General features: G+C 39.2%; 1 protein-coding gene across 2 annotated transcripts in view; it reads right to left on the bottom strand.

Moving 5' to 3' along the window:
• The window catches only part of LOC137074913 (uncharacterized), a 118,924-nt gene extending 103,217 nt beyond the window's left edge, over positions 1 to 15,707 (bottom strand). The window contains exons 1-2 of one of the 2 annotated variants that reach the window (XM_067442994.1): positions 15,624 to 15,707; positions 14,493 to 15,461 (exon numbers count right to left, since the gene is read on the bottom strand). In XM_067442994.1, the coding sequence (XP_067299095.1) occupies positions 14,493 to 14,559 (67 nt within the window). In that variant the 5' untranslated portion in view covers positions 14,560 to 15,461; positions 15,624 to 15,707. Of the gene's footprint in view, positions 1 to 14,492; positions 15,462 to 15,545 lie in introns of both variants that reach the window. The other variant, XM_067442993.1, reaches the window with a different exon arrangement.
• Positions 15,708 to 25,070: the final 9,363 nt, after the last annotated feature.

The raw sequence follows: 25,070 nt of genomic DNA, 5'->3' as shown, positions 1-25,070 counted from the left end.
TGAAGCATACCAATTTTCGTTTCGATTGGTCAAAGTTTGTCCGAGATACAGCCTCAGAACCAATTTTGGGTCAACCTTGTTAACTTCGAGACATCATAACTTTTTTTTTTTCCAAGGGTCCAAAAAATTCTGTTCAGTCATTTCTGTGCGGCTCAGTCCAAATATTCTCTCTGCCAAGTTTGGACAAAATTAGACAAATTTTGAAGGAGGAGTAGCGAAAAAACTGAATACTGTACTTTTTAAAATGGCCATTACTGTAATGGGCAAAGTCTTAATGTAAGATATTAAATTTGATCAGCATGATGAGAGGAATCAGGTGTACTAAGTGGCATTTTTCTACCTCAAAGGGTTCAAAAGTTATAACAGTTTCAATGTTTAATTTTTGGACTGGTGGTGGCGCTATGGAGTTGGTCTTAGAGACTCCAAATTTGGTCCATTTACTATTGATGACTATCTCTACAAGTGTGCTAAATTTCATCATTTTCCTACTTACGGTTCATAGGGCTGCCATTGACTCCCATAGGGAGGAAGAATAATAATAATAATAATATAGGAAACTAACAGATACAATAGGGGCTACAGCCCTTTCAGGGCTTGGCCCCTAATAATATAGGAAACTAACAGATACAATAGGGGCTACAGCCCTTTCAGGGCTTGGCCCCTAAATATAGCTGCTAGCAGCAATTGCGGGGCCAAGCCCATTATGGCTCTTCTTGGCTTTTTTTGGACTTTGGATATTATTAGGAAACTTTTTTACATTGCCTAATTCACATGCTTAAACAACATAACTTAACTTAACTTACTACACATTGAATTTGACCAATCAATCTTCAAAGCTTTAGCCTGTTGCTTTAAACAGCAGACCACTCATACATTGGTTTGTTTAATTTTATAAAGACTTGAGATTTCGAAGGCAGAACTGCAGCTTTTGGCACTAAATGACAGCATTACATACAATTTTATAAAGCCGTCCCCCATGGGACTCGAGCCCATAACCTCACAATCCGGTGTCTGACACTCATCTCATTGCGCCACAGGGAAGACATGCGTTCATTGACATACCATAGGTCCATAGTTAAAATTAGAAATTAACTCAAAATTAAGATTTTTGGATTTAATGAACAACATTATATATTTTTTTGTGAAAAATTGCTTAAAATCATTCTTAGAAGTAATTAATGTCTTGAACGGAAGAACATTTTTGCAAATAACCATTTAGAATGCTAAGCTAATTAGCATAAAGACACAAACACAGGCAAGTTCAACTTCAGAGGTGGATTTCTCTGGAACGGTAGCGAATATCAAAAATCTGTTCAGTCATTTCTGTGCGGCTCACTCCATATTTAATGTGAGCCAATTTTGAACAAAATTGGACAAAATTTGAAGGAGGAGTAGCGAAAAAACTGTTTTTCACTTGATTCAATATGGCGCACAGTTACATGTTTGGAAAATGACAAATGAGACATCGTCGAAATCTGCAAAACCCACAGAACAAAATGACATAAATTATATAGAATATAGATAATGTTTTCAAAAGTTATAAACGTTTTAGCAAAAAATTGTATATCTCTGGAACACTAGGTGGCGCTATTCTGAAACTTCTCATGTACATTCGGGACATGATGACGGTCATGCATACCAAATTTTGTGCAGATATGTCAAATATTTCAAAAGATATAGCAATTTATGACAAAATTCAAAATGGCGGTCACGTGGTTCATCCGATCCTGAAATATCTTATATCACCAGATTCAGCATGACACGAGGAATCCATAGACACCAATAATATGATTTTCCGACAAAGCGTTCGGAAGTTATGGGCAAAAATAGCCTTTTTTCATATCTCACGACCCCTAGGTGGTGCTGTTCCCAACTTTGGCATGGATCCTCAAATCATGGGTCTGATGAAGCATACCAATTTTCGTTTCAATTGGTCAAAGTTTGTCCGAGATACAGCCTCAGAACCAATTTTGGGTCAACCTTGTTAACTTCGAGACATCATAACTTTTTTTTTTTCCAAGGGTCCAAAAAATTCTGTTCAGTCATTTCTGTGCGGCTCAGTCCAAATATTCTCTCTGCCAAGTTTGGACAAAATTAGACAAATTTTGAAGGAGGAGTAGCGAAAAAACTGAATACTGTACTTTTTAAAATGGCCATTACTGTAATGGGCAAAGTCTTAATGTAAGATATTAAATTTGATCAGCATGATGAGAGGAATCAGGTGTACTAAGTGGCATTTTTCTACCTCAAAGGGTTCAAAAGTTATAACAGTTTCAATGTTTAATTTTTGGACTGGTGGTGGCGCTATGGAGTTGGTCTTAGAGACTCCAAATTTGGTCCATTTACTATTGATGACTATCTCTACAAGTGTGCTAAATTTCATCATTTTCCTACTTACGGTTCATAGGGCTGCCATTGACTCCCATAGGGAGGAAGAATAATAATAATAATAATATAGGAAACTAACAGATACAATAGGGGCTACAGCCCTTTCAGGGCTTGGCCCCTAATAATAATAATAAAGTAAACCAACAATTTCAAGAGGGGCTACAGCCCCTTTGGGGCTTGGCCCCTAATAACAAGAACTGCAAGCAGTTGTACGGGGCCAAGCCCCAGAAGGGGCTTTCGCCTAACGCAGAGCGACCTTTAAAAGGCCGCCCCCCACGGGACTCGAACCCATAACCTCCGGGCGCTGGGTCCATCGCTCATCTCGTTGCGCCACCGGCCGGGCTTGTGTTCAAACACCTGCTGAAGTTCCATAGTTCTAATGAGAGTCGACTCAAAATGAAGATTTTTTTCAAATAAATGCACAGCATTTAATATTTAAAAAGTTCTGTTTAGATCAATCTGAGAATGACTCAACGTATGGAACAGAAGCACATTTTGCAAATAACCAATTGGCATGCTAAGCTAACTAGCATAAAAACACAAACACAGGAAGGGTCAACTTCAGTGACAAATATCTCAGGAACGGTATCGAATATCAAAAATCCGTTCAGTCATTTCTGTGCGGCTCAGTCCAACGATCATCTCAGCCAATTTTGGACAAAATTTGACAAAATTTGAAAGAGGAGTAGCGAAAAAACTGTTTTTCACTTGTTTCAATATTGCGGACAATAACCTTTTTGGAAAGTGACAAATGATATATCGTCGTAATCTGCATAAGCCAGGGAACAAAATGACATAAATTACACCAAATTTGGACAAAGTGTTCAAAAGTTATAAACGTTTTAGCAAAAATTCCTATATCTCTGGAACACTAGGTGGCGCTATTCTGAAACTTCTCAGGTACGTTTGAGACATGCTGACGGTCACGCATACCAAATTTTGTGCAGATATGTCAAATATTTCAAAAGATATAGCAATTTATGACAAAATTCAAAATGGCGGTCACGTGGTTCATTCGATCCTAACATATCCGGTATCCACAGATTTGGCATGACACGGGGAATCCATAGACACCAAAATTATGATTTTCTGACAAAGCTTTCAGAAGTTATGGGCAAAAATAGCCATTTTTCATATCTCATGACCCCTAGGTGGCGCTGTTCCCAACTTTGGCATGGACCCTCAGATAATGGGTCTGATGAAGCGTACCAATTTTCGTTTCGATTGATCAAAGTTTGGCCGAGATACAGCCTCAGAACCAATTTTGGGTCGAGCTTGTTAAGTTCATGACATCATAACTTTTGAACAGAGATGAATATCAAAATTCTGTTCAGTCATTTCTGTGCGGCTTAGTCCAAGGATTCGCTCTGCCAAGTTTCGACAAAATTGGACAAAATTTGAAGGAGGAGTAGCAAAAAAACAGAATACTGTACTTTTCAAAATGGATGTTACTGTAAGGGGCGGAGCCTTAATGTAAGATATGGAATATGATGAGGGTGAGGAGAGGAATCTGATGTACTAAGTTTCATTTCTCTATTCCAAAGGGTTCAAGAGTTATAACAGTTTAAATGTTGAATTTTTGGACTGGTGGTGGCGCTATGGAGTAGGTCTTAGAGACTCCAAATTTGGTATATGCATTATTGATGAAGATATCTACAAGTGTGCCAAATTTCATCATTTTCCTATATACGGTTCATAGGGCTGCCATTGACTCCCATTCGGGAAAAATAATAATAATAATAATAATAAATATAGCTGCAAGCAGCGATTACGGGGCCAAGCCTAAGATGCGGCAGTAGCGCAATGCAGAGCCAGAAGGAAAAAAATGGCAGAAATAGAATGTACTTGAGTAATAGATAGGTTCAGAAGTATAGTTAGGATGAACTAAAAATGAACAGAAGTTCAGATGAACAAAATTAACAAAAACGCACTTATTTCTAATCCAAGAGGAAGAAAGATAAGTACAACACTTACTCTGATAATAAAGGAATCGAAATAACACATTGCACAACATTTTATAAAATTGCCCTCCACGGGATTCGAACCCTATATCTCTGGGTCCGGAGTCTGTCGCTTATCCTGTTGCGCCACTGGGGAGGCACTCTTTTACAAACCTGCAGAGGTCTGCTAACCAATTAGCATGCTAAGCTAACTAGCATAAAGGCAAAAACACAGGCAAGGTCAACTTCAGAGACTGATTTCTCAGAAACGGTAGCGAATATCAAAAATCTGTTCAGTCATTTCTGTGCGGCTCGGTCTGAAGATCATCTGAGCCAATTTTGGACAGAATTGGACAGATTTTGAAGGAGGAGTAGCAAAAAAACTGTTTTTCATTAGTTTCAATATGGTGGACAGTCACATGTTTGGAAAATGACAAATGAGACATTGGCGGAATCTGCATAAACCAGGGAACAAAATGACATAAATTACATCAAATTTGGACAAAGGTTTCAAAAGTTATAAATGTTTTAGCAAAAAATCTTATATCTCTGGAACACTAGGTGGCGCTATTCTGAAACTTCTCAGGTACGTTTGGGACATGCTATCGGTCAAGCATACGAGATTTTGTGCAGATATGTCCAATATTTCAAAAGATATAGCAGTTTATGACAAAATTCAAAATGGCGGTCACGTGGTTCATCCAATCCTGACATATCCGGTATCGCCAGATTCGGCATGACACGGGGAATCCAAAGACACCAGGATTATGATTTTCTGACAAAGCGTTCAGAAGTTATGGGCAAAAATAGCCTTTTTTCATATCTCATGACCCCTAGGTGGCGCTGTTCCCAACTTTGGCATGGACCCTCAGATCATGGGTCTGATGAAGCATACCAATTTTCATTTTGATTGATCAAAGTTTGGCCGAGATACAGCCTCTGAACCAAATTTGGGTCGACCTTGTTAAGTTCATAACATCATAACTTTTGAACAAAGATGAATAAAAAAAAATCTGTTTTGTCATTTCTATTTGGCTCAGTCCAAAGATCATTTCATTCAAATTTGAACAAAATTGGACAAACTTTGAAGGAGGAGTAGAGGAAAAACTAAACACTGTACTTTTCAAAATGGCCGTTACTGTAATGGGCGGAGCCTTAATGTAAGACATAGACTGAGATCAAAATAATGAGAGGAATCTATTGTACTAAGTTTCATTTTCCTACTACAAAGGGTTCAAAAGTTATAGCAGTTTCAATGTTGTATTTTTGAACTGGTGGTGGCGCTATGGAGTTGGATGTAGAGACTCCAAATTTGGTCCAATTATTTTTAATGAGCATCTTTACAAGTGTGCTAATTTTCATCATTTTCCTACTTATGGTTCATAGGGCTGCCATAGGAACCCAGTGGGGAGGAAGAATAATAATAATAATAATAATAATAAGAAAACTAACAATTACAATAGGGGCTACAGCCCTTCGGGCTTGGCCCCTAATAATATAGGAAACTAACAGATACAATAGGGGCTACAGCCCTTTCAGGGCTTGGCCCCTAATAATATAGGAAACTAACAGATACAATAGGGGCTACAGCCCTTTCAGGGCTTGGCCCCTAATAATATAGGAAACTAACAGATACAATAGGGGCTACAGCCCTTTCAGGGCTTGGCCCCTAATAATATAGGAAACTAACAGATACAATAGGGGCTACAGCCCTTTCAGGGCTTGGCCCCTAATATAGGAAACTAACAGATACAATAGGGGCTACAGCCCTTTCAGGGCTTGGCCCCTAATAATATAGGAAACTAACAGATACAATAGGGGCTACAGCCCTTTCAGGGCTTGGCCCCTAATAATATAGCTGCTAGCAGCAATTGCGGGGCCAAGCCCATTATGGCTCTTCTTGGCTTTTTTTGGACTTTGGATATTATTAGGAAACTTTTTTACATTGCCTAATTCACATGCTTAAACAACATAACTTAACTTAACTTACTACACATTGAATTTGACCAATCAATCTTCAAAGCTTTAGCCTGTTGCTTTAAACAGCAGACCACTCATACATTGGTTTGTTTAATTTTATAAAGACTTGAGATTTCGAAGGCAGAACTGCAGCTTTTGCCACTAAATGACAGCATTACATACAATTTTATAAAGCCGTCCCCCATGGGACTCGAACCCATAACCTCACAATCCGGTGTCTGACACTCATCTCATTGCGCCACAGGGAAGACATGCGTTCATTGACATGCCATAGGTCCATAGTTAAAATTAGAAATTAACTCAAAATTAAGATTTTTGGATTTAATGAACAACATTATATATTTTTTTGTGAAAAATTGCTTAAAATCATTCTTAGAAGTAATTAATGTCTTGAACGGAAGAACATTTTTGCAAATAACCATTTCGAATGCTAAGCTAATTAGCATAAAGACACAAACACAGGCAAGTTCAACTTCAGAGGTGGATTTCTCTGGAACGGTAGCGAATATCAAAAATCTGTTCAGTCATTTCTGTGCGGCTCACTCCATATTTAATGTGAGCCAATTTTGAACAAAATTGGACAAAATTTGAAGGAGGAGTAGCGAAAAAACTGTTTTTCACTTGATTCAATATGGCGCACAGTCACATGTTTGGAAAATGACAAATGAGACATCGTCGAAATCTGCAAAACCCACAGAACAAAATGACATAAATTATATAGAATATAGATAATGTTTTCAAAAGTTATAAACGTTTTAGCAAAAAATCGTATATCTCTGGAACACTAGGTGGCGCTATTCTGAAACTTCTCATGTACATTCGGGACATGATGACGGTCATGCATACCAAATTGTGTGCACATATGTCAAATATTATAAAAGATATCACATTTTATGACAAAATTCAAAATGGCGGTCACGTGGTTCATCCGATCCTGACATATCTTATATCACCAGATTCAGCATGACACGAGGAATCCATAGACACCAATAATATGATTTTCCGACAAAGCGTTCGGAAGTTATGGGCAAAAATAGCCTTTTTTCATATCTCACGACCCCTAGGTGGTGCTGTTCCCAACTTTGGCATGGATCCTCAAATCATGGGTCTGATGAAGCATACCAATTTTCGTTTCAATTGGTCAAAGTTTGTCCGAGATACAGCCTCAGAACCAATTTTGGGTCAACCTTGTTAACTTCGAGACATCATAACTTTTTTTTTTTCCAAGGGTCCAAAAAATTCTGTTCAGTCATTTCTGTGCGGCTCAGTCCAAATATTCTCTCTGCCAAGTTTGGACAAAATTAGACAAATTTTGAAGGAGGAGTAGCGAAAAAACTGAATACTGTACTTTTTAAAATGGCCATTACTGTAATGGGCAAAGTCTTAATGTAAGATATTAAATTTGATCAGCATGATGAGAGGAATCAGGTGTACTAAGTGGCATTTTTCTACCTCAAAGGGTTCAAAAGTTATAACAGTTTCAATGTTTAATTTTTGGACTGGTGGTGGCACTATGGAGTTGGTCTTAGAGACTCCAAATTTGGTCCATTTACTATTGATGACTATCTCTACAAGTGTGCTAAATTTCATCATTTTCCTACTTACGGTTCATAGGGCTGCCATTGACTCCCATAGGGAGGAAGAATAATAATAATAATAATATAGGAAACTAACAGATACAATAGGGGCTACAGCCCTTTCAGGGCTTGGCCCCTAATAATAATAAAGTAAACCAACAATTTCAAGAGGGGCTACAGCCCCTTTGGGGCTTGGCCCCTAATAATAAAGTAAACCAACAATTTCAAGAGGGGCTACAGCCCCTTTGGGGCTTGGCCCCTAATGATTTAAAAAAAAGATTACAGGTTAATAAATGTTTAAAAAACTTTGACATGATGTAGCTACTGATTACATTGATTAGTACATTGCGTTGTGTTTACTCGTGTCATAAAGGTAATAATCCACAAGGTGGGAGTGGTGTGTTGTATTATAGCAAAAGATCTGCGATGTGATATTCTGCTGTGTTGAGTGATGAGCACCAGTGCGTTGAAAAGTTATTTTAAAATTATAACATATGTAATGTTGCACCAGAAATAAGGCCAAATGGTTAGCTTTAAATGTGTTCGTTTGGGAATGAAAACTAACACAATTTAATCCACAGCATGCACATCTCAACATTATTTATTACTTTAATATATAGCCTAGAATTAGACAACAACCTTCTTGATCTTCTCAGCCATATTATATGTCACTTTTACACATGTCCCAGGTACATTTTTATTTTCATACGTTTGATTTCCTTCTATATAAATGAGCTTAAAATGACCAAAGACGCAGGACTTTTATTATATAATTCTTAAACAAAATGGCAGATGACAACGGTTTCCGCGGTAGGATTGGTTAATAAAATGTTTAAGGTGTGGCTTAGCTAAGGCATATTTGCATGCATGTTTAAGATATCTATAAAGGAGTTTTGACTAGTCAAAATGTTAATTCTAGATATCTACATTTATATTCTTCCTAGTCACAAAGCTAATTGCAGATATCTCCAAAGAAAGATCTGTCTAGTCAAAAATCAGACAGAGATATCTATAATTAAATTGCAGATATCTTTAAATGAGTTTAGACTAGGAAGAATTCCAATTCAAGATATCTCGTATTAAGTTTTGCCTAGACAAAAATCCAATTCAAGATAGCTTCAATTATAATTTGACTAGTAATAAATTATTTGCAGATATCTACAAATGTATTTTAGATATCTTTAAATTTGATGAATTAAAGATATCTTAAATGTGATTATGACTACTCAAAAACCAGTTAGAGATATCTCTAATTATAATTTTTACTAGTGCAATTGTAATTTGAAATATCTCTAATTAGAATTATGCCTAGTATTAAAACAATTAAAGATATCTTTAATTACAATTTCTACTACTCATAACTCATTTGAAGATATCTGGAAATATTTTCCAATGGAAGTCAATGGAAGAATGTGACTAGTCAAAATAGCATTATAGATATCTTGAATGTATATTATGACTAGTCAAATTAACATTGTAGATATCTTCAATCCATATTATGACTAGTCACAATCACATTGTAGATATCTGGAACTGGAATTATGACTAGTCAAAACTGATTTATGACTAGTATGCGAAGGTGTATTTAATGCTAAAACGGCTTGCCATATTGATGGAGACGGTAGACGACAGACCGGCGGCGAAGTCACGGCGGCGTCATGTTAGGAACGATGACCTGCGGCGACGTGGCGACGGCGTATGTGAGAAATGTATCAAATTTATGTACGTCTGAACTAGGCACGTCGCCTTATAAGACGCCTGATACATACGTCGTCGCCTTAAAATACGCCTGATCAAGAATTATCTTACCTTTCCAACTGTCCCTAAAATGAAAGAACTTTATTTTAAATTAATAAATGACATACCCATCTAAATAATTCCTTAAATCTAAATTTGATATTGGAGAAAACTCTTGTCAATTTTGTGGAATTAATATTGAAACCACAGAGCATAAAATTGTTTTGGTCTCAATATCTACAGTAAACTGCCATGTTGGCCTACTATTACATGTAAATATCCTTGAACACAAACAAATGAATTGTTGTGTACTTAAGAAAGATTGCTCACAGTTAATTAATAACCCATACACTTGCTAAATACTTTATTCATAAATGCAGATGTTTGAAAACCCCTCCTTTCCTCATTTTACTAATGAACTTAAAGATTTAGCTGCTTCACTTTGTACCTTTTCAAGTGAAAAAGCAATATAGCTCCCATCCCTTACAATAACTTACTTCTCTATGTTGTTCCTTCAATTATTATATTTTTATTGTGACAATTATTTATTTAATTCCTTGCCCTTGATTTAGGACTTTATTGCTGTTAGCCTACATGTCGTAATTTGCCACTGTCTGTCTTTTGAGTAGGCCTATTGTAAATTGTTAATATTGTTTTTGCAATGCCTAATTTGTATGTAAATGTGTTTATTTTCCAAATAAAATGCCTGATACATACATTGTTTCCACATATTTTGCCGTCAAAAAACATATAAAAGTTTCTTTTAGTAGGCTAGCTAGATGTATTTGTTTTAGGCTATTTCTTTTAGAGTAATTAGTTAGCTTTCCCAGAAAGTGGCAATAGTGTATACTTATACGTTTATACTAGTGTTGAAGTGAAGTACAACCAGTTAAACATGTTTTGAACATTAAAGGTATTCTTTTTTTACTTGGATCCGAAAGCCCTTAATTTTCTTTAATTTTATTCAAGATTTTCTTCAACATTATATGACATGGAGAACAAGTAATTCTGAGCAAACATGCTTAGTTTCATTACCTATTTAAGCAAATAAGAGGCAAAACAGGAAATAAAGGTGATGGTAGAAATGGTAGGTTCTTCAATTTGTTATAACTTAGGAATACTAACATGGTAACTCTGCAAAAAAGGGGTGGTCAGGTCTGGTCATCATGGTCTACTTTCCTGCAGAGTTTAGCTCAAGCCCTGATCAGTTGAGAAGCCTTGGTTTAGAATGTGCTCTTGTCCTCCCGAGCATAAGAAATTCATACATCTATTATAATTATTATTATATTTTTGGTATAACAACCCCTGTTCGAAACCATCAGTCATTTCAACTGAAAGATGAAGGCTGTTATATTAGTGTTGCCCACTAGAGGAAGCCAGAGGTTAAGGAAGCCTATATGTTAATTTCCTATTTCTAATTGGAAAAGAAACAAATGCATTGATTGCTAGTTTTACTGAGATGTCTTATCCCGTGCGAATTGGCCATTAATATTACAGACGTCCTGAGGTAAAATGACTTTACCCCCATGTCCCCATGTTAAACTAATCCCGTCCGAATAGGGCTTTAGACATACACAAACATTAATTTTGATACCGTACTAGATGAGATAAGAAAAAGAAACAAACCTGCGAATACATCATAGCTATTACAATTCCAGAGAATATTCAATCTTTAGTCTATTAAACACATAAAGCTTTTAAAACTGTAGTTTGAAATGAATGCTTATATTTATGCTCATAGTTATGGGGATTTGATCTCTCTCATTTATGTTCTCCATTTGAAAATATTAGACTTTATATATGTATTTTGCCTGTTGTTAATATGGCTGCATTTATAAATAAAAAGTTGAAACAGGATTAATGTTAAAAAAGACTGCACTATATTTTAAAAAAAGCCAATTTTTTCAGACTATTTATTGATGTAAATGTCTTTTGTTCTGTATGTAAGGGAGTGAAACCGCAAAAATTACAGTGTTTAAAAAGCGCAGTTCAGTGCTGTTGCTGTAATTGTAAAAAACAGAAATGACACAATAAATAAATAAATATTGGTTCTATATATCAGGTTATCGGCACATAAACATCAAAATAATCAGTATCGGTAATAAAAAAAAACAATATCGGTCGATCACTACTTTATATATATTAAATAGCCTCATTATTAAATCAAATATCATACGTTTTGAAAATAAGAAATATACACGAGGCAAAATCCATTTAAGCATGCGTGTTTATTTTAGTAGTTCCTTCAGTGAAACAATACTACAGCCTGTAAAACATTTAAATAGATCAGTAAATAATGGTAATATACATAATAGAAGTTCTTTGTTAGTTTAAAAAAATAATGGTTTTATATTTTCCCACAGAGGTGGTCATATGGGTCTTTGCGCTGGAAGGGAGAGCCTGAATCCATTTCCGTCAAACTTCCCCATCAACAGGGGAATGAAGTCCCTCCTTCAGAAACACGTAACGAGTTCTGATTGGGCCAGCGCTTCCCGTGCTGTGATTGGACAGCAGCTTAGCGCACGTACCAGAAAGGTCCCGCCTCTTACCATAACGGGTAGATACGTGCGCTCAGTGTTATTGCAGAAATGTCTATATTGCCTTATCAGTTTGAGCCGGAATCAGACCCGGAGAACATCGAAGAGGATCGATTACAACCTGCTCAGGAAAGACTTTTGCTGGATGTTTCAGAATGGTAAGCTGTCTATTCAGTAGTTTAAACTGATCATTACACACACCAACAATCGATGGGGTGTGAATGAATTACTACACTTTTATATGCTAAGTTTTTCGGATTAGTTTCATTTACCATCTAACGTTAGTTAACAAAGCTAAACAGCGTTGCACTTTGTGTCATGAGTTACATAAACTGTTAAACGGACCGACTTAAATAATAAAATTCTGCGTGTTCTTGTGGGCGGAGGGTTCGTCAACAGACGGTTCTAGTGCCGTCACCACAGCAGGAAGTGCAGCGGTGTAGTCCAAACCGGCCGCTCGCTGTAGGCGCTGAAAGGGAACTTCTGTTAAATAAAATATCTCGCTTGGCATTGACCTTTGAGCTTTATAATTTTACAGGTATTATTTATGCTCTAACAGCAACACTTCACACTAACTAAAGTTTGAAAGATGGAATCGCAAAGAATGGGACCTTTAAATGTCCACATCCTGCTGTTTATTAGAAGTGCTTCCTGTGTCTTGGGCATAGAGAATGAGAGATGTTTTGTCCTTATGTGGCACAGATCTAAAGCTTTATTAACATAACAGGAAAGAGAAGGACAGCCTCACCCAGCGCCTTTTCTCTCCCACCACACTGGGCACTAAGATAAGACTGTCCTTCTCTACGGAAACTGTGTCTTGATGTGAATCACCTTCTTGCAAACGGTTAAATTAATACTAATCACATTCACAAACTCTCTTAAAAATAAACTAGAACTTACAGTCTTGTTCAAAATAATAGCAGTACAATGTGACTAACCAGAATAATCAAGGTTTTTAGTATATTTTTATTGCTACGTGGCAAACAAGTTACCAGTAGGTTCAGTAGATTCTCAGAAAACAAACGAGACCCAGCATTCATGATATGCACGCTCTTAAGGCTGTGCAATTGGGCAATTAGTTGAAAGGGGTGTGTTCAAAAAAATAGCAGTGTCTACCTTTGACTGTACAAACTCAAAACTATTTTGTACAAACATTTTTTTTTTCTGGGATTTAGCAATCCTGTGAATCACTAAACTAATATTTAGTTGTATGACCAAAGTTTTTTAAAACTGCTTGACATCTGTGTGGCATGGAGTCAACCAACTTGTGGCACCTCTCAGCTGTTATTCCACTCCATGATTCTTTAACAACATTCCACAATTCATTCACATTTCTTGGTTTTGAAATTGTAACCTCTTCTGCACATGCCTTTTTTTAACAGAGGGACTTTGCGGGGGATTCTTGAAAATAGATTAGCTTCACACAGACGTCTTCTAACTGTCACAGTACTTACAGGTAACTCCAGACTGTCTTTGATCATCCTGGAGGTGATCATTGGCTGAGCCTTTGCCATTCTGGTTATTCTTCTATCCATTTTGATGGTTGTCTTCCGTTTTCTTCCACGTCTCTCTGGTTTTGCTCTCCATTTTAAGGCATTGGAGATCATTTTAGCTGAACAGCCTATCATTTTTTGCACCTCTTTATAGGTTTTCCCCTCTCTAATCAACTTTTTAATCAAAGTACGCTGTTCTTCTGAACAATGTCTTGAACGACCCATTTTCCTCAGCTTTCAAATGCATGTTCAACAAGTGTTGGCTTCATCCTTAAATAGGGGCCACCTGATTCACACCTGTTTCTTCACAAAATTGATGACCTCAGTGATTGAATGCCACACTGCTATTTTTTTGAACACACCCCTTTCAACTAATTCAACTAATTGCCCAATTGCACAGCCTTAAGAGCGTGCATATCATGAATGCTGGGTCTCATTTGTTTTCTGAGAATCTACTGAACCTACTGGTAACTTGTTTGCCACGTAGCAATAAAAAAATATACTAAAAACCTTGATTATTCTGGTTAGTCACATTGTACTGCTATTATTTTGAACAAGACTGTATGACAAATAAAATAAATGTCAGATGTGTCCAAAATACAAAGAATAAAACCCCAAATAAACCCCAAACTCTAATATAATATACAGAAAATATATACTCAAGGAATTTACAAAACACTAAAAATATAATAAATATGAAACCATCCATCAAAAATAATCACACATATACATAATTAAACTTGATTTTAAAATTAAGATATTTCTTTAACCAGCATGGATGGCCAATATAATTAAAGAAATGAAATGGATATCCCAGAGAACAGCAATAACTCTCCTTACCTTTACCCAAGCAAACAGAACTGTGACTGAGAGTTCTTCTTCTGGATCTGTATTTATAGTGCTGCATGATGACCCATGAATGCCCTCCCTCCCTCTGCTGGCGTTCAGATTCCTCTCGGACTCCTTAACCCTTAGGACCCTAAGGCTATTCAGCACAGACAGGGCTACAGTAATATGTGAGCAACGTGTACATAAAAGATTGGAGTTTTGAGAAAATGTTTATGCATTTTTTTTGTTGAAAAAACTAAAATGTTAAGTCTATTTGTCCATATACAGTGGGGCAAAAACATATTTAGAGGAGTCTGATTTTTAAAGAATTTATTTGCAAATTATGGTGGAAAATAAGTATTTGTTCACCTACAAAAAAAAGTACAATTTTACAAAGTGCGTAAAATGGCTTTTACAAATTATACTTATTTAATTATTTAATGGCTTTGTAAATTTGATAAAGATTTGTAAATTGCTTGTTTCTGTTATCATGTCGGTGCCACAGCCTAGCCTAATAAAGCAGTACACACACCAAATTTAAACAATTATTTAACGTGCAAAAACATTGTTAACAACAAGTGAAAACTATTATATTTGTATTAAAGTTATTAAACTATATGATTGCTCTCCTCATTTGTTAATCCCTTTGAAAAAAAGTGTCTGCTAAATTATCAAATGTGAAACATTGTTTAGCTACGGGTAACGCCAGCTGATTGAGGAGTGCAGTCATTCTACGTCATCATCCTAGAACGCAAACAAAATGGCGCTGCCCATGGTCCAAATATAAAATCGACTTTCATGGGTTTCTACTACATATTTCAGTAAGAGACATAATTTATGTTATATTAAGCCATACAAGTCCCAACACCAGGGGATCCCTTTAAAATCCCCAGCTATAGCAACAGTCAAACTCTGAGGAAATTGCTGTCAAAGGCAAGTCCTGTCAAGTCCTCAGCAAAGGCTGGAGAGTATTTTGGAGGCCTGTAAATAATGATAAGCATATATATTGATAACACAATACCCAGATATTCCCAGACAAATAATCACCAGATGATACTTGCTTACATTGAAAGTCATTACAATGGTTCTGATGCCCATGGTATATTATCTTCTACAAAGAGTAAAAAAACATCTTAGGGCTACCTAATGCAGAGGAATCCGCCACTTTTCTTAGTTGTGTAGATGTTGATAGTGGAAGTGCCAGTGTTAGAGCCCTCTCCTTTAGCTGTGAAAAAAGATAAATACCAATACGGTTACACTTTATTTCGATAGTCCACTTTAGATATTCTACTAACTATAAGTAACTTTGCAACTACATGTCAACTAACTCTCATTAGAGTATTAGTAGACTGTCAGTAGACTGGTAGGTTATGGTTAGGTGTTAGGGTTCGGGTTAGTAGAATAAGTTGAATTGTAGTTGCCAAGTTGCTTATAGTCAGTAGACTATAAGCTTCTTACCCAACTCATTAAAAGCTTCTTACCCAACTCATTAAAATAATAGGGTAAGACAAATAAAATGAGAAAATGTGAATTTTATATTATTTTTGTATTCATTTCTCCCACAATATCATTAAAGGCTCTGATCTGGGTTAGGGTTATAGGGGTTAGGGTTATAGGGGTTAGGGTTATAGGGATTAGGGTTATAGGGGTTAGGGTTAGGGTAGTTAGGGCAGTGCCCCACCCCTCCACTGCACCAATGCAGCAAACTGCATCTTATCAGCAGCATGACACAGCTTTCCACGGGAAAACCAGCTGTGTTATGCTACCGTCACAATTATCGTACATACAAGTTTCCTGGGTAAACAATGAATATGAACACTCTTCCATATTAGAAGTCATCATAGATGGGTTAAATATTATAGAGGTGAATGAGAGAATACATTAAATATATTTTTGTGTGCCCATTTGTTTAAAAAGCAAAAGAAAATGCCACAATAGTGATTTCACAACTTTCAAAAAGAGAGAAAAAATAGAGTTTCTCAATTACAGTCTCAATGTGATTGATAACGGCAGTGAAAAGAGAGAAAAATGTTAATTTTACACCCATAGAACCGTATAGAACATGCCCATAGAAGCTGTATTAGAAACACCCTCTCAGCAGCGATATTGATGACCGTTAAAACGCGTCATTAGAGTCTGTGAAAAACTGCAGATTATAAAAGGAAACAATCTAGCTGTGGCTGCAGTTAAATCAATACTAATCACATTCACAAACTCACTAAAAAATAAATTAGAACTTGTGACAAATAAAGATACAACTATTAGATGTATCCAAAATACAAAGAATAAACCCCCAAATAAACCACAACCACAATATAATATACAGAAAATATATGCTCTGCCACAAGGAATTCACAAAACACTAAATAATATTACAAATATGAAAACATCCATTACAAATAAAAAATAAATCACATATATACATAAATAAACATCTTAACAACAAAATATTTCTTTAACCAGCATGGATGGCCAATATAATTAAAGATATTAAGTAGATAACAGAGAACAGCGATAACATCCTTACCTTCACACAAGCAAACAGAACTGTGACTTAACAAAAGCTCCAACCCTGGCAGAGAGAGAGAGAGAGAGAGAGAGAGAGAGAGGCTGCAGACACAGGATGACCTGACAAAACTCGTGATGTGGCGTGAAGCTCCAATAGCACCCTCAGCACTCGTTGTAACAGTGTTTTTTGTGTTTCATGTTAATGTTTTTAGTTTATCATGTTCACAGTCATGTTTTGTTGTCATGCACTTCGACTGCTGAAACAGTTGTTTCAGAAGTATGGCGCGTACGCCGAGCCAAAATTAAACATCCGTATGGCACGTACTTCAGGCCAAAATTAAACATCCGAACGACCGACTGACTGATCGAACGTCTCTCCGACTGTCTTGTACTTTGAGCGTCTGACTGAGTGAGTGACCCACGTGATGACCTGACATGACGTCAGCATCTTGAAATTATGTCTTTTTTTACCATTTAAGTATTCAAGCTGATGTGTAAAGACTATACATTTACATTGCAGGCACTAAATACAGAGATATACCTAAAATAATACGGTAACACTTTACTTGAAGGGGTCTGCATAAGACTGACAGGACACCTTTATAATCATCACATGACACGTGTCATGAATATGAAGGAGTTTTTATGCATTTGTCATGTCATAATTATGAAGGTGTCATGTCAGTCTTATGCACACCCCTTCAAGTAAAGTGTTACCAACTTGGGTAAGACACTTATTGTCCGAATGCCTGTACGCAGGGAGGGTGTGGATCATCATGAATAATGCTGTGATTCACACCTGTGGCGTCAACGACTCCTTCCTGAATATCAATGAGGAACGTGACAGAGGGAATGTTTCAGGTTACGTATGTAACCATGGTTCCCTGAGAGGGAACGAGACGCTGCGTCGAAACGCTAGGGGAACGCCTCTGCGTGATGCGTCATGAAGCACTCGTGAAATCAGTCCAATAGCAGGGAGATACGTCATAGGCGGGTGACGTCATCGACCAGGAAGCTATAAAGCACACCCGGACCAAAAAGTCATTAGCTTCTGAAATGGGAGTATGGCATAGCGACGCAGCGTCTCGTTCCCTCTCAGGGAACCATGGTTACATACAAAACCTGAGATGTTCCCTATCTCGAGGGAACTTCGAGCTGCGTCGAAACGCTAGGGGAACTCAATACCCACGCCGCCAGAGTCCCAAATGTCTGTATGTGTGAGAGAGAGAGAGAGGGAGGGAGGGAGGGAGGGAGGGAGGGAGGGAGGGAGGGAGAGAGAGAGAGGGAGGGAGGGAGGGAGGGAGAGAGAGAGAGAGAGAGAGAGAGAGAGAGAGAGAGAGGGAGAGGGAGAGGCTGCAGACACAGGATGACCTGACAAAACTCGAGATGTGGCGTGAAGCTCGAATAGCACCCTCAGCACTCGTTGTAACAGTGTTTTTTGTGTTTCATGGTAATGTTTTTAGTTTATCATGTTCACAGTCATAAAAGTCTGAAAAAGTTTTTTCAGAAGTATGGCGCGTACTCTGAGCCAAAATTAAACATCCGTATGGCACGTACTTCAATGACATAGCAGATTAATGATCAAATTTAAGAAACTACTTAGCTTTTTGGGTTAACATTACATTAGGTGCAAGGCAACGTGGGGGAGAGGACGCTGGCATTGTCTGTTCGCCGCTTCTCCACCCACAAATCATGTTAACTGTACTATTACATTTAGATTTTATTTTATTATGTTTGTGACTAGTCTAACAGTCAGAGCTACAATTGGGACTGTTGCTGATTACTGGCAGCCACTGAGAGGACGTTGTTCGCTGTTCACCGTTTTTTCACCGCTTCTCTGCTGTTTTTGTTTGTGGTTGGTTCTGGTTTGAAGGACACGTTTGTTTCGGTTGCTCACTGCGGCTGCTCTCCCTTCTGGGTGTGGGCTGCTCACTGGTTGCCTCCCTCGGGCTAGAGCTGAATGGTGGCTGAAGTTTGCACCGGGCTATCAGCGTCCGGCGGGATGTTGGGATGTTCCACTTCTCGGCTGCTGAATCTCGGCTGCTGAGTCTCGGCTGCTTCACTGTTCCATCTGCATTGCGGCCATGGAGTGGCTTGGACTTCTGCGCCGACCCCGGTGTGTCCACAGAAGTGCCCGGAAAACTTTGTCTGCCTCCTGGTGCTGCAGCGACCCCCTCCATCTGGTCTTCAGCAGTCATGCCTTGACGACGTCATCAGGACAGCGCTGGGAGAAATGTAAAACATGGAGTGGCCCACAGTGTACTGGTGAGCTTACAGAGACTTCCACCATCAGCTCTGTTTTCTGTTCAGAAAAGTTTTTAACTGTTATGTGTTGGTTGATTGTTTGTATTATTCTATATTTTTACTCGTTTTCATGTTGTTGTTTTTTCCCTTTGTTGCACTTTGAGATTCTTCGGAATGAAAAGTGCGTTTTAAATAAAATCTATTATTATTATTAAACTGTCATGTGGTTGGTTTCGACACTGGCTGTCATGAGGCCATTATAATGTCATAATTTTTTTATAAATTGAATTTGTCATTAACATGTCATTAAGTGTCAATACTCTGTCAAATTATTTTATAACAGTGTCATGAATATTTTGCTTAACCTGAAATATGGCATCATAGAGGACATCTTTAACGAATAGTTTGAGTTTATTCTTACCATTTTTTTTTTCTGTTTGCTATGGCGGAGTCCCATAAACTGGTGCACCGTCTAAAGGGGTTCGGGCAGAAACGTTGGACCTATATATATATATATATATATATATATATATATATATATATATATATATATATATATATATATATATATATATATATATATATATATATATACTGTTCCGGCCCAGGATCTAGTCGCAACCATTCCTTGTTCAGTCCGGGGCTCCAAAGACTATTCCTCTTATTTTCATACATCAGAAGATAATTTATAAAGTGAAGTCATTTGACAAAGTGTAATTTTTGGTCTTTGTTAATGTGTGTGTTACGCCCTTTAGGCATATGTGTCTTGTTTTTCTGTGTGTATGCTTTTTTGCAGGAGCCTGTTCCCTCATTGGTTCCATCATGTGTACTTGCTCCAGCCAATCACTGCCTGTCTTGTGTGATTAGCCAATTACACACAGGAACCTGAGATCATCAAAGACTATAAAAACCCAAAGATGGCTGCTACACGGGGACCTTTCTTTTCTCTTTACTGTGTGCTGGCCTGTGGCCTTTGTTGTAAAGTGTTCTACTTGTTTGTATTGTTTTTTTTAATTGGGAACAGGTTAGGGGCCCTGCACATTTTTGCCACATGTAGTCCTCAACTTTGTCTAGTAACATCAGGTAAGGAGTGTTTGCCACACGTTGAAAGTTTTGTTTTAGTTAGAGTAGGTAGATTTATTTTTGATGTTTTGTTTCTAGTAAGCTTCTTCTTACTTTGAGTTAGTTGGTCTTTTGGGTTTTCCTTATTTATTTTTGTTGGCAACACTCTTGTTCCCATTTCACCTTTTTGTTTTGTTCCCCTTTGTGGGACTGTAAATATGTAAATATATGTTTAATTACTTTCAGTAAAACTTTACTTATTTTGCCCCAAACTTTGATGGTCTGCTTAAGTCTTCTTTTCTCTGTGTAACCTGAATTTGTTTGAGCTAAACTCAGGTTCTAGTGTTATGTTCATGTCCCCTGGATACCTCTAGACTACTGGATGTAACAGTGTGTATATGATGTTGATATATATATATATATATATATATATATATATATATATATATATATATATATATATATATATATATATATATATATAGTGTAACGGCCATTATTTGTGTATGTGTTTTCCCCTTTTTGCGTTAATTGGTGCTGGTCACCTGTGTATAAATCCATGCCTTGTGTTTTTAAGAGTCAGTTCTGTGAGAGGGCAGGTCTTAAAAATTAAATGATTGATTTTATTTCTCGAACTCCTGTTCATATTTCTAAGACATTTGAAAATTGTCTATTATCTAACCTTCTGTTGAAGCTGGTGAACTTAAAAAATTAAATTAAATAAAAACATTATGAACTGATGATGCTGTTATTAAAAAATAATTTGAAAGCATATTAACACCTAATTACATTTTAATGAAAAATTAAACTTGTGCCACTGAATTTTTGTATTACATTATAATGGCCTCAGTCAACATCAAAACCAACCACATGACAGTTTAAGGTTAACCCTATAAGCTAAGTAGTTTCTTAAATTTGATAATCAGTTATGTCATGTATATGACAAGTTATGTTGTCTTGGTAATGTCAAGTTGTCATGACAACGACACTGACAGGTTATGATGTATTGGTTTATATCAAGTTGTCATAAAGACATCTCACATAATGTCATCTTTGCATTAAAAATGACAACTGAACGAATGACACTTAATGACAGTTGTCATAAACATGCATAAAAACTCCTTCAAATTCATGACATTTGTCATGTCATAATTATGAAGGTGTCATGTCAGTCTTATGCACACCCCTTCAAGTAAAGTGTTACCAACTTGGGTAAGACACTTATTGTCAGAATGGCTGTACGCTGGGAGGGTGTGGATCATCATGAATAATGCTGTGATTCACACCTGTGGCGTCAACGACTCCTTCCTGAATATCAATGAGGAATGTGACAGAGGGAACGTTTCAGGTTACGTATGTAACCATGGTTCCCTGAGAGGGAACGAGACGCTGCGTCGAAACGCTAGGGGAACGCCTCTGCATGATGCGTCATGAAGCACTCGTGAAATCAGTCCAATAGCAGGGAGATACGTCATAGGCGGGTGACGTCATCGACCAGGAAGCTATAAAGCACACCTGGACCAAACAGTCATTAGCTTCTGAAATGGGAGTATGGCATAGCGATGCAGCGTCTCGTTCCCTCTCAGGGAACCATGGTTACATATTAAACCTAAGACGTTCCCTATCTCGAGGGAACTTCGAGCTGCGTCGAAACGCTAGGGGAACTCAATACCCACGCCGCCAGAGTCCCAAATGTCTGTATGTGTGAATTCAACCCAGAAACACCCGGGACCCCGGGGTAGAGGCCACATCTAGATTATAGAACCTCACAAATGTATGCGGAGAGGACCACCCTGCCGCATCACACATCTCTGACAGTGAAACTCCCGAAATGAGAGCCATAGAGGCAGCCATACTCCTGGTGGAGTGAGCACGGACCCTAATTGGTGAAGGCTGTACGGCCGACTCGTAAGCGAGCGAAATAGCCTCGACTATCCACTTGCTAAGCGTCTGCTTTAAAGCCGGTTTTCCCTTTCTCGAGGACCCAAAACATACAAATAACTGTTCTGATTTTCACCAGAGGGCACTGTGGACGTAGGCGTCTAGGGCCCTGACCGGACACAGCATATTTAGCTTCTCTTGGTCTTGATTAGTGAAAGGAGGCAGACAGAAAGCCTGCAGCATTACTGGTCCCAGCACATTAGTCGGGACTTTAGGCACATATCCTTCCCTCGGGAAGAGAAATGCTTTCAACATTCCTGGTGCAAACTCAAGGCAAGAGGGTGCTACTGATAAAGCCTGTAGGTCTCCTACTCTCTTCAAAGATGAAATAGCCAAAAGGAATACCGTTTTTAGTGTGAGGAACTTTTCTGACACTTCCTCTAATGGCTCAAAAGGGGCCAACATAAGGCCTTCTAAGACTATGGCCAGGTCCCAAGTAGGCACCCTCGAGCGAGCCGCAGGTCTGAGCCTCAAAGTACCACGAAAGGAAACGCGTGACCCACAGGTGTTTCCCTAACGATGCATTATCCAGTGGAGTGTGATAGGCAGATATCGCCGACACATATACCTTCAGCGCCGAAGGGGATAACCCTGCAGAGAATTTTTCTTGTAGGAACTCAAGTACTGAACCGACCGGGCAGTTAACAGGGTCCAAAGCCTGGCCCGTACACCAGGCGACAAAAACTCTCCATTTGAGCGCGTAAAGTCTCCTTGTGGATAGTGCTCTGGAGTGCAACATGGTCTCTATCACCTCGGTAGATAGACCTGTGTTTATGAGCTGGGCCCCCTCAGGGGCCAAGCCCACAGTTTCCACAGCTCCGGACCGGGGTGCAGTGCTGACCCCCCGGCCTGCGAGAGAAGGTCCCTCCTGACTGGGATTTCCCAGGGAGGGCCCTCGAGTAGAGATATAATATCGGCTAGCCATACTCAGCCTGGCCAGAGCGGGGCTATCAGTAAGAGCTGGGCCCCGTCCCGGCGGACTCTGGGGCGGCAGTGGCTCAGTGGTTCATGTAGGTTGTCTACAAACCAGAAGGTTGGTGGTTCGATCCCCGGTTCCACTTGACCAAGTGTCGAAGTGTCCATGAGCAAGACACCTAACCCCAGCTGCTCCCGACGAGCTGGATGGCACCTTGCATGGCTGACATCGCTGTCGGTGTATGAATGGGTGAATGTGAGGCAAAATGTAAAGCGCTTTGGATAAAAGCGCTATATAAGTGCAGTCCATTTTTTTTTTTTTTTTTTTTTTTTTTACTCTCTCCAGCACTCCTGGAGTGCTCATGACCGGAACACGGCCATCAGCTCCAGCTGGTTTATGTGCCAGGAGAGCTGACGGCCTCTCCACAGACCCTGGGACGAGCGGCCACTCATGACCACTCCCCATCCAGTTAAGGAGGTATCCGTCGTTAGCGTCACGCGACGACAAGGAGCCCCCAGAACTGGCCCTTGGGACAGAAACCAAGGATCTTTCCACTTCACCAAGGCACGTAGGCAGCGCCGCGTGACCTTGATCAAGCGAAAAGGGTTTCCCCTCGGGGAGAACCCCTTGGTCCTGAGTCACCACTGTAGAGGTCTCATGTACAGCAGGCCAAAAGGTATCACGTTGGACGCTGCTGCCATCAGCCCCAACACTCTCTGAAAGGGTTTGATAGTGAGTGACTGACCTAGCTTTATCTGGTTGACGGTATTCAGGATCGTTTTTATCCTTGGCGGAGATAGCCACGCAGACATCGTTCTCGTGTCCCATACTACCCCCAGAAAAGTAATGCTCTGCTGAGGTGCCAACACACTTTTCTTTTCGTTCAACCTTAGCCCCAACACTCTCATGTGGGCAAGAACAGCATCTCGATGCTGAACCGCCAGCTGTTTCCACTGTGCTAACACTAGCCAATCGTTGATATAATTGAGCACGCGGATGCTCTGGAGTCGCAACGGAGCCAGAGCTGCATCCACGCACTTCGTGAAAGTGCGGGGTGATAAAGCTAGGCCGAATGGGAGCACTTGATATTGGTACGCTTCTCCCCCGAAAGTGAACCAGAGGAACTGTCTGCGCTGCGGAAGGATGGAGATGTGGAAGTAAGCATCTTTTAGGTCTATTGTGACACACCAGTCCTCAGACCTGATGTGACACACGATCTGTTTTATTGTGAGCATTTTGAATTTTAATTTCTTTACTGCTCTGTTTAGCTGACGCAGATCTAAAATAGGCCTTAACCCCCCCATCCTTCTTTGGAACTATGAAGTACCGGCTGTAAAACCCCGACTCTCTGCAGTGGGGAGGGACCCGTTCTATAGCCTCTTTTCGCAGGAGAGTCTGTACCTCTTGTTCCATGACCAGAGCCTGCTTGGGGCTTACTACCGTAGTAGTAACCCCGTTGAACACGGGCGGGTATAACCCGAATTGAATTCTGTACCCTTTTTCTATTGTGAGCAGGACCCATTCTGAGACATTCGGCAGAAGTTTTCACGCTGCCAGAAAATCTACTAAGGGAACCAGCCTCTCGAGGCTGGCCTCTGGATTTTCCTGGGTGGTCAGCCCGGTGTCCTGTAACGGATAACCGGCAGGTAGCAACCAAACTGACCACCCAGGGGCCCTGCGCCTCTGACGTCAGGACTTCTTAGCCGAGGCCTTCCTAGCGATAAGGACGGCCCTCAGATCCGCCCTACCAAGGGAAGGCCCCGGCTAAGCACGTCGCCCGGACCCCCGATCCCTCTGCGGGGGGGCCCGGGCGGCCACGCTCTGTTTTTGTTGCGCTCGATGTTGCGCGGAGGAGGACGTACTCGGATATATTTTTCGGGGGAGAAATTTCTGAAATGCCGCTGCCTGCTTCCTGGCCT

The sequence above is a fragment of the Pseudorasbora parva genome, chromosome 5 (assembly GCF_024679245.1).
Source record: "Pseudorasbora parva isolate DD20220531a chromosome 5, ASM2467924v1, whole genome shotgun sequence".
Lineage (NCBI taxonomy): Eukaryota > Metazoa > Chordata > Actinopteri > Cypriniformes > Gobionidae > Pseudorasbora > Pseudorasbora parva.
Note: the sequence above shows the minus strand (reverse complement) of the source record. Positions and strands in the feature narration are given on the sequence as shown.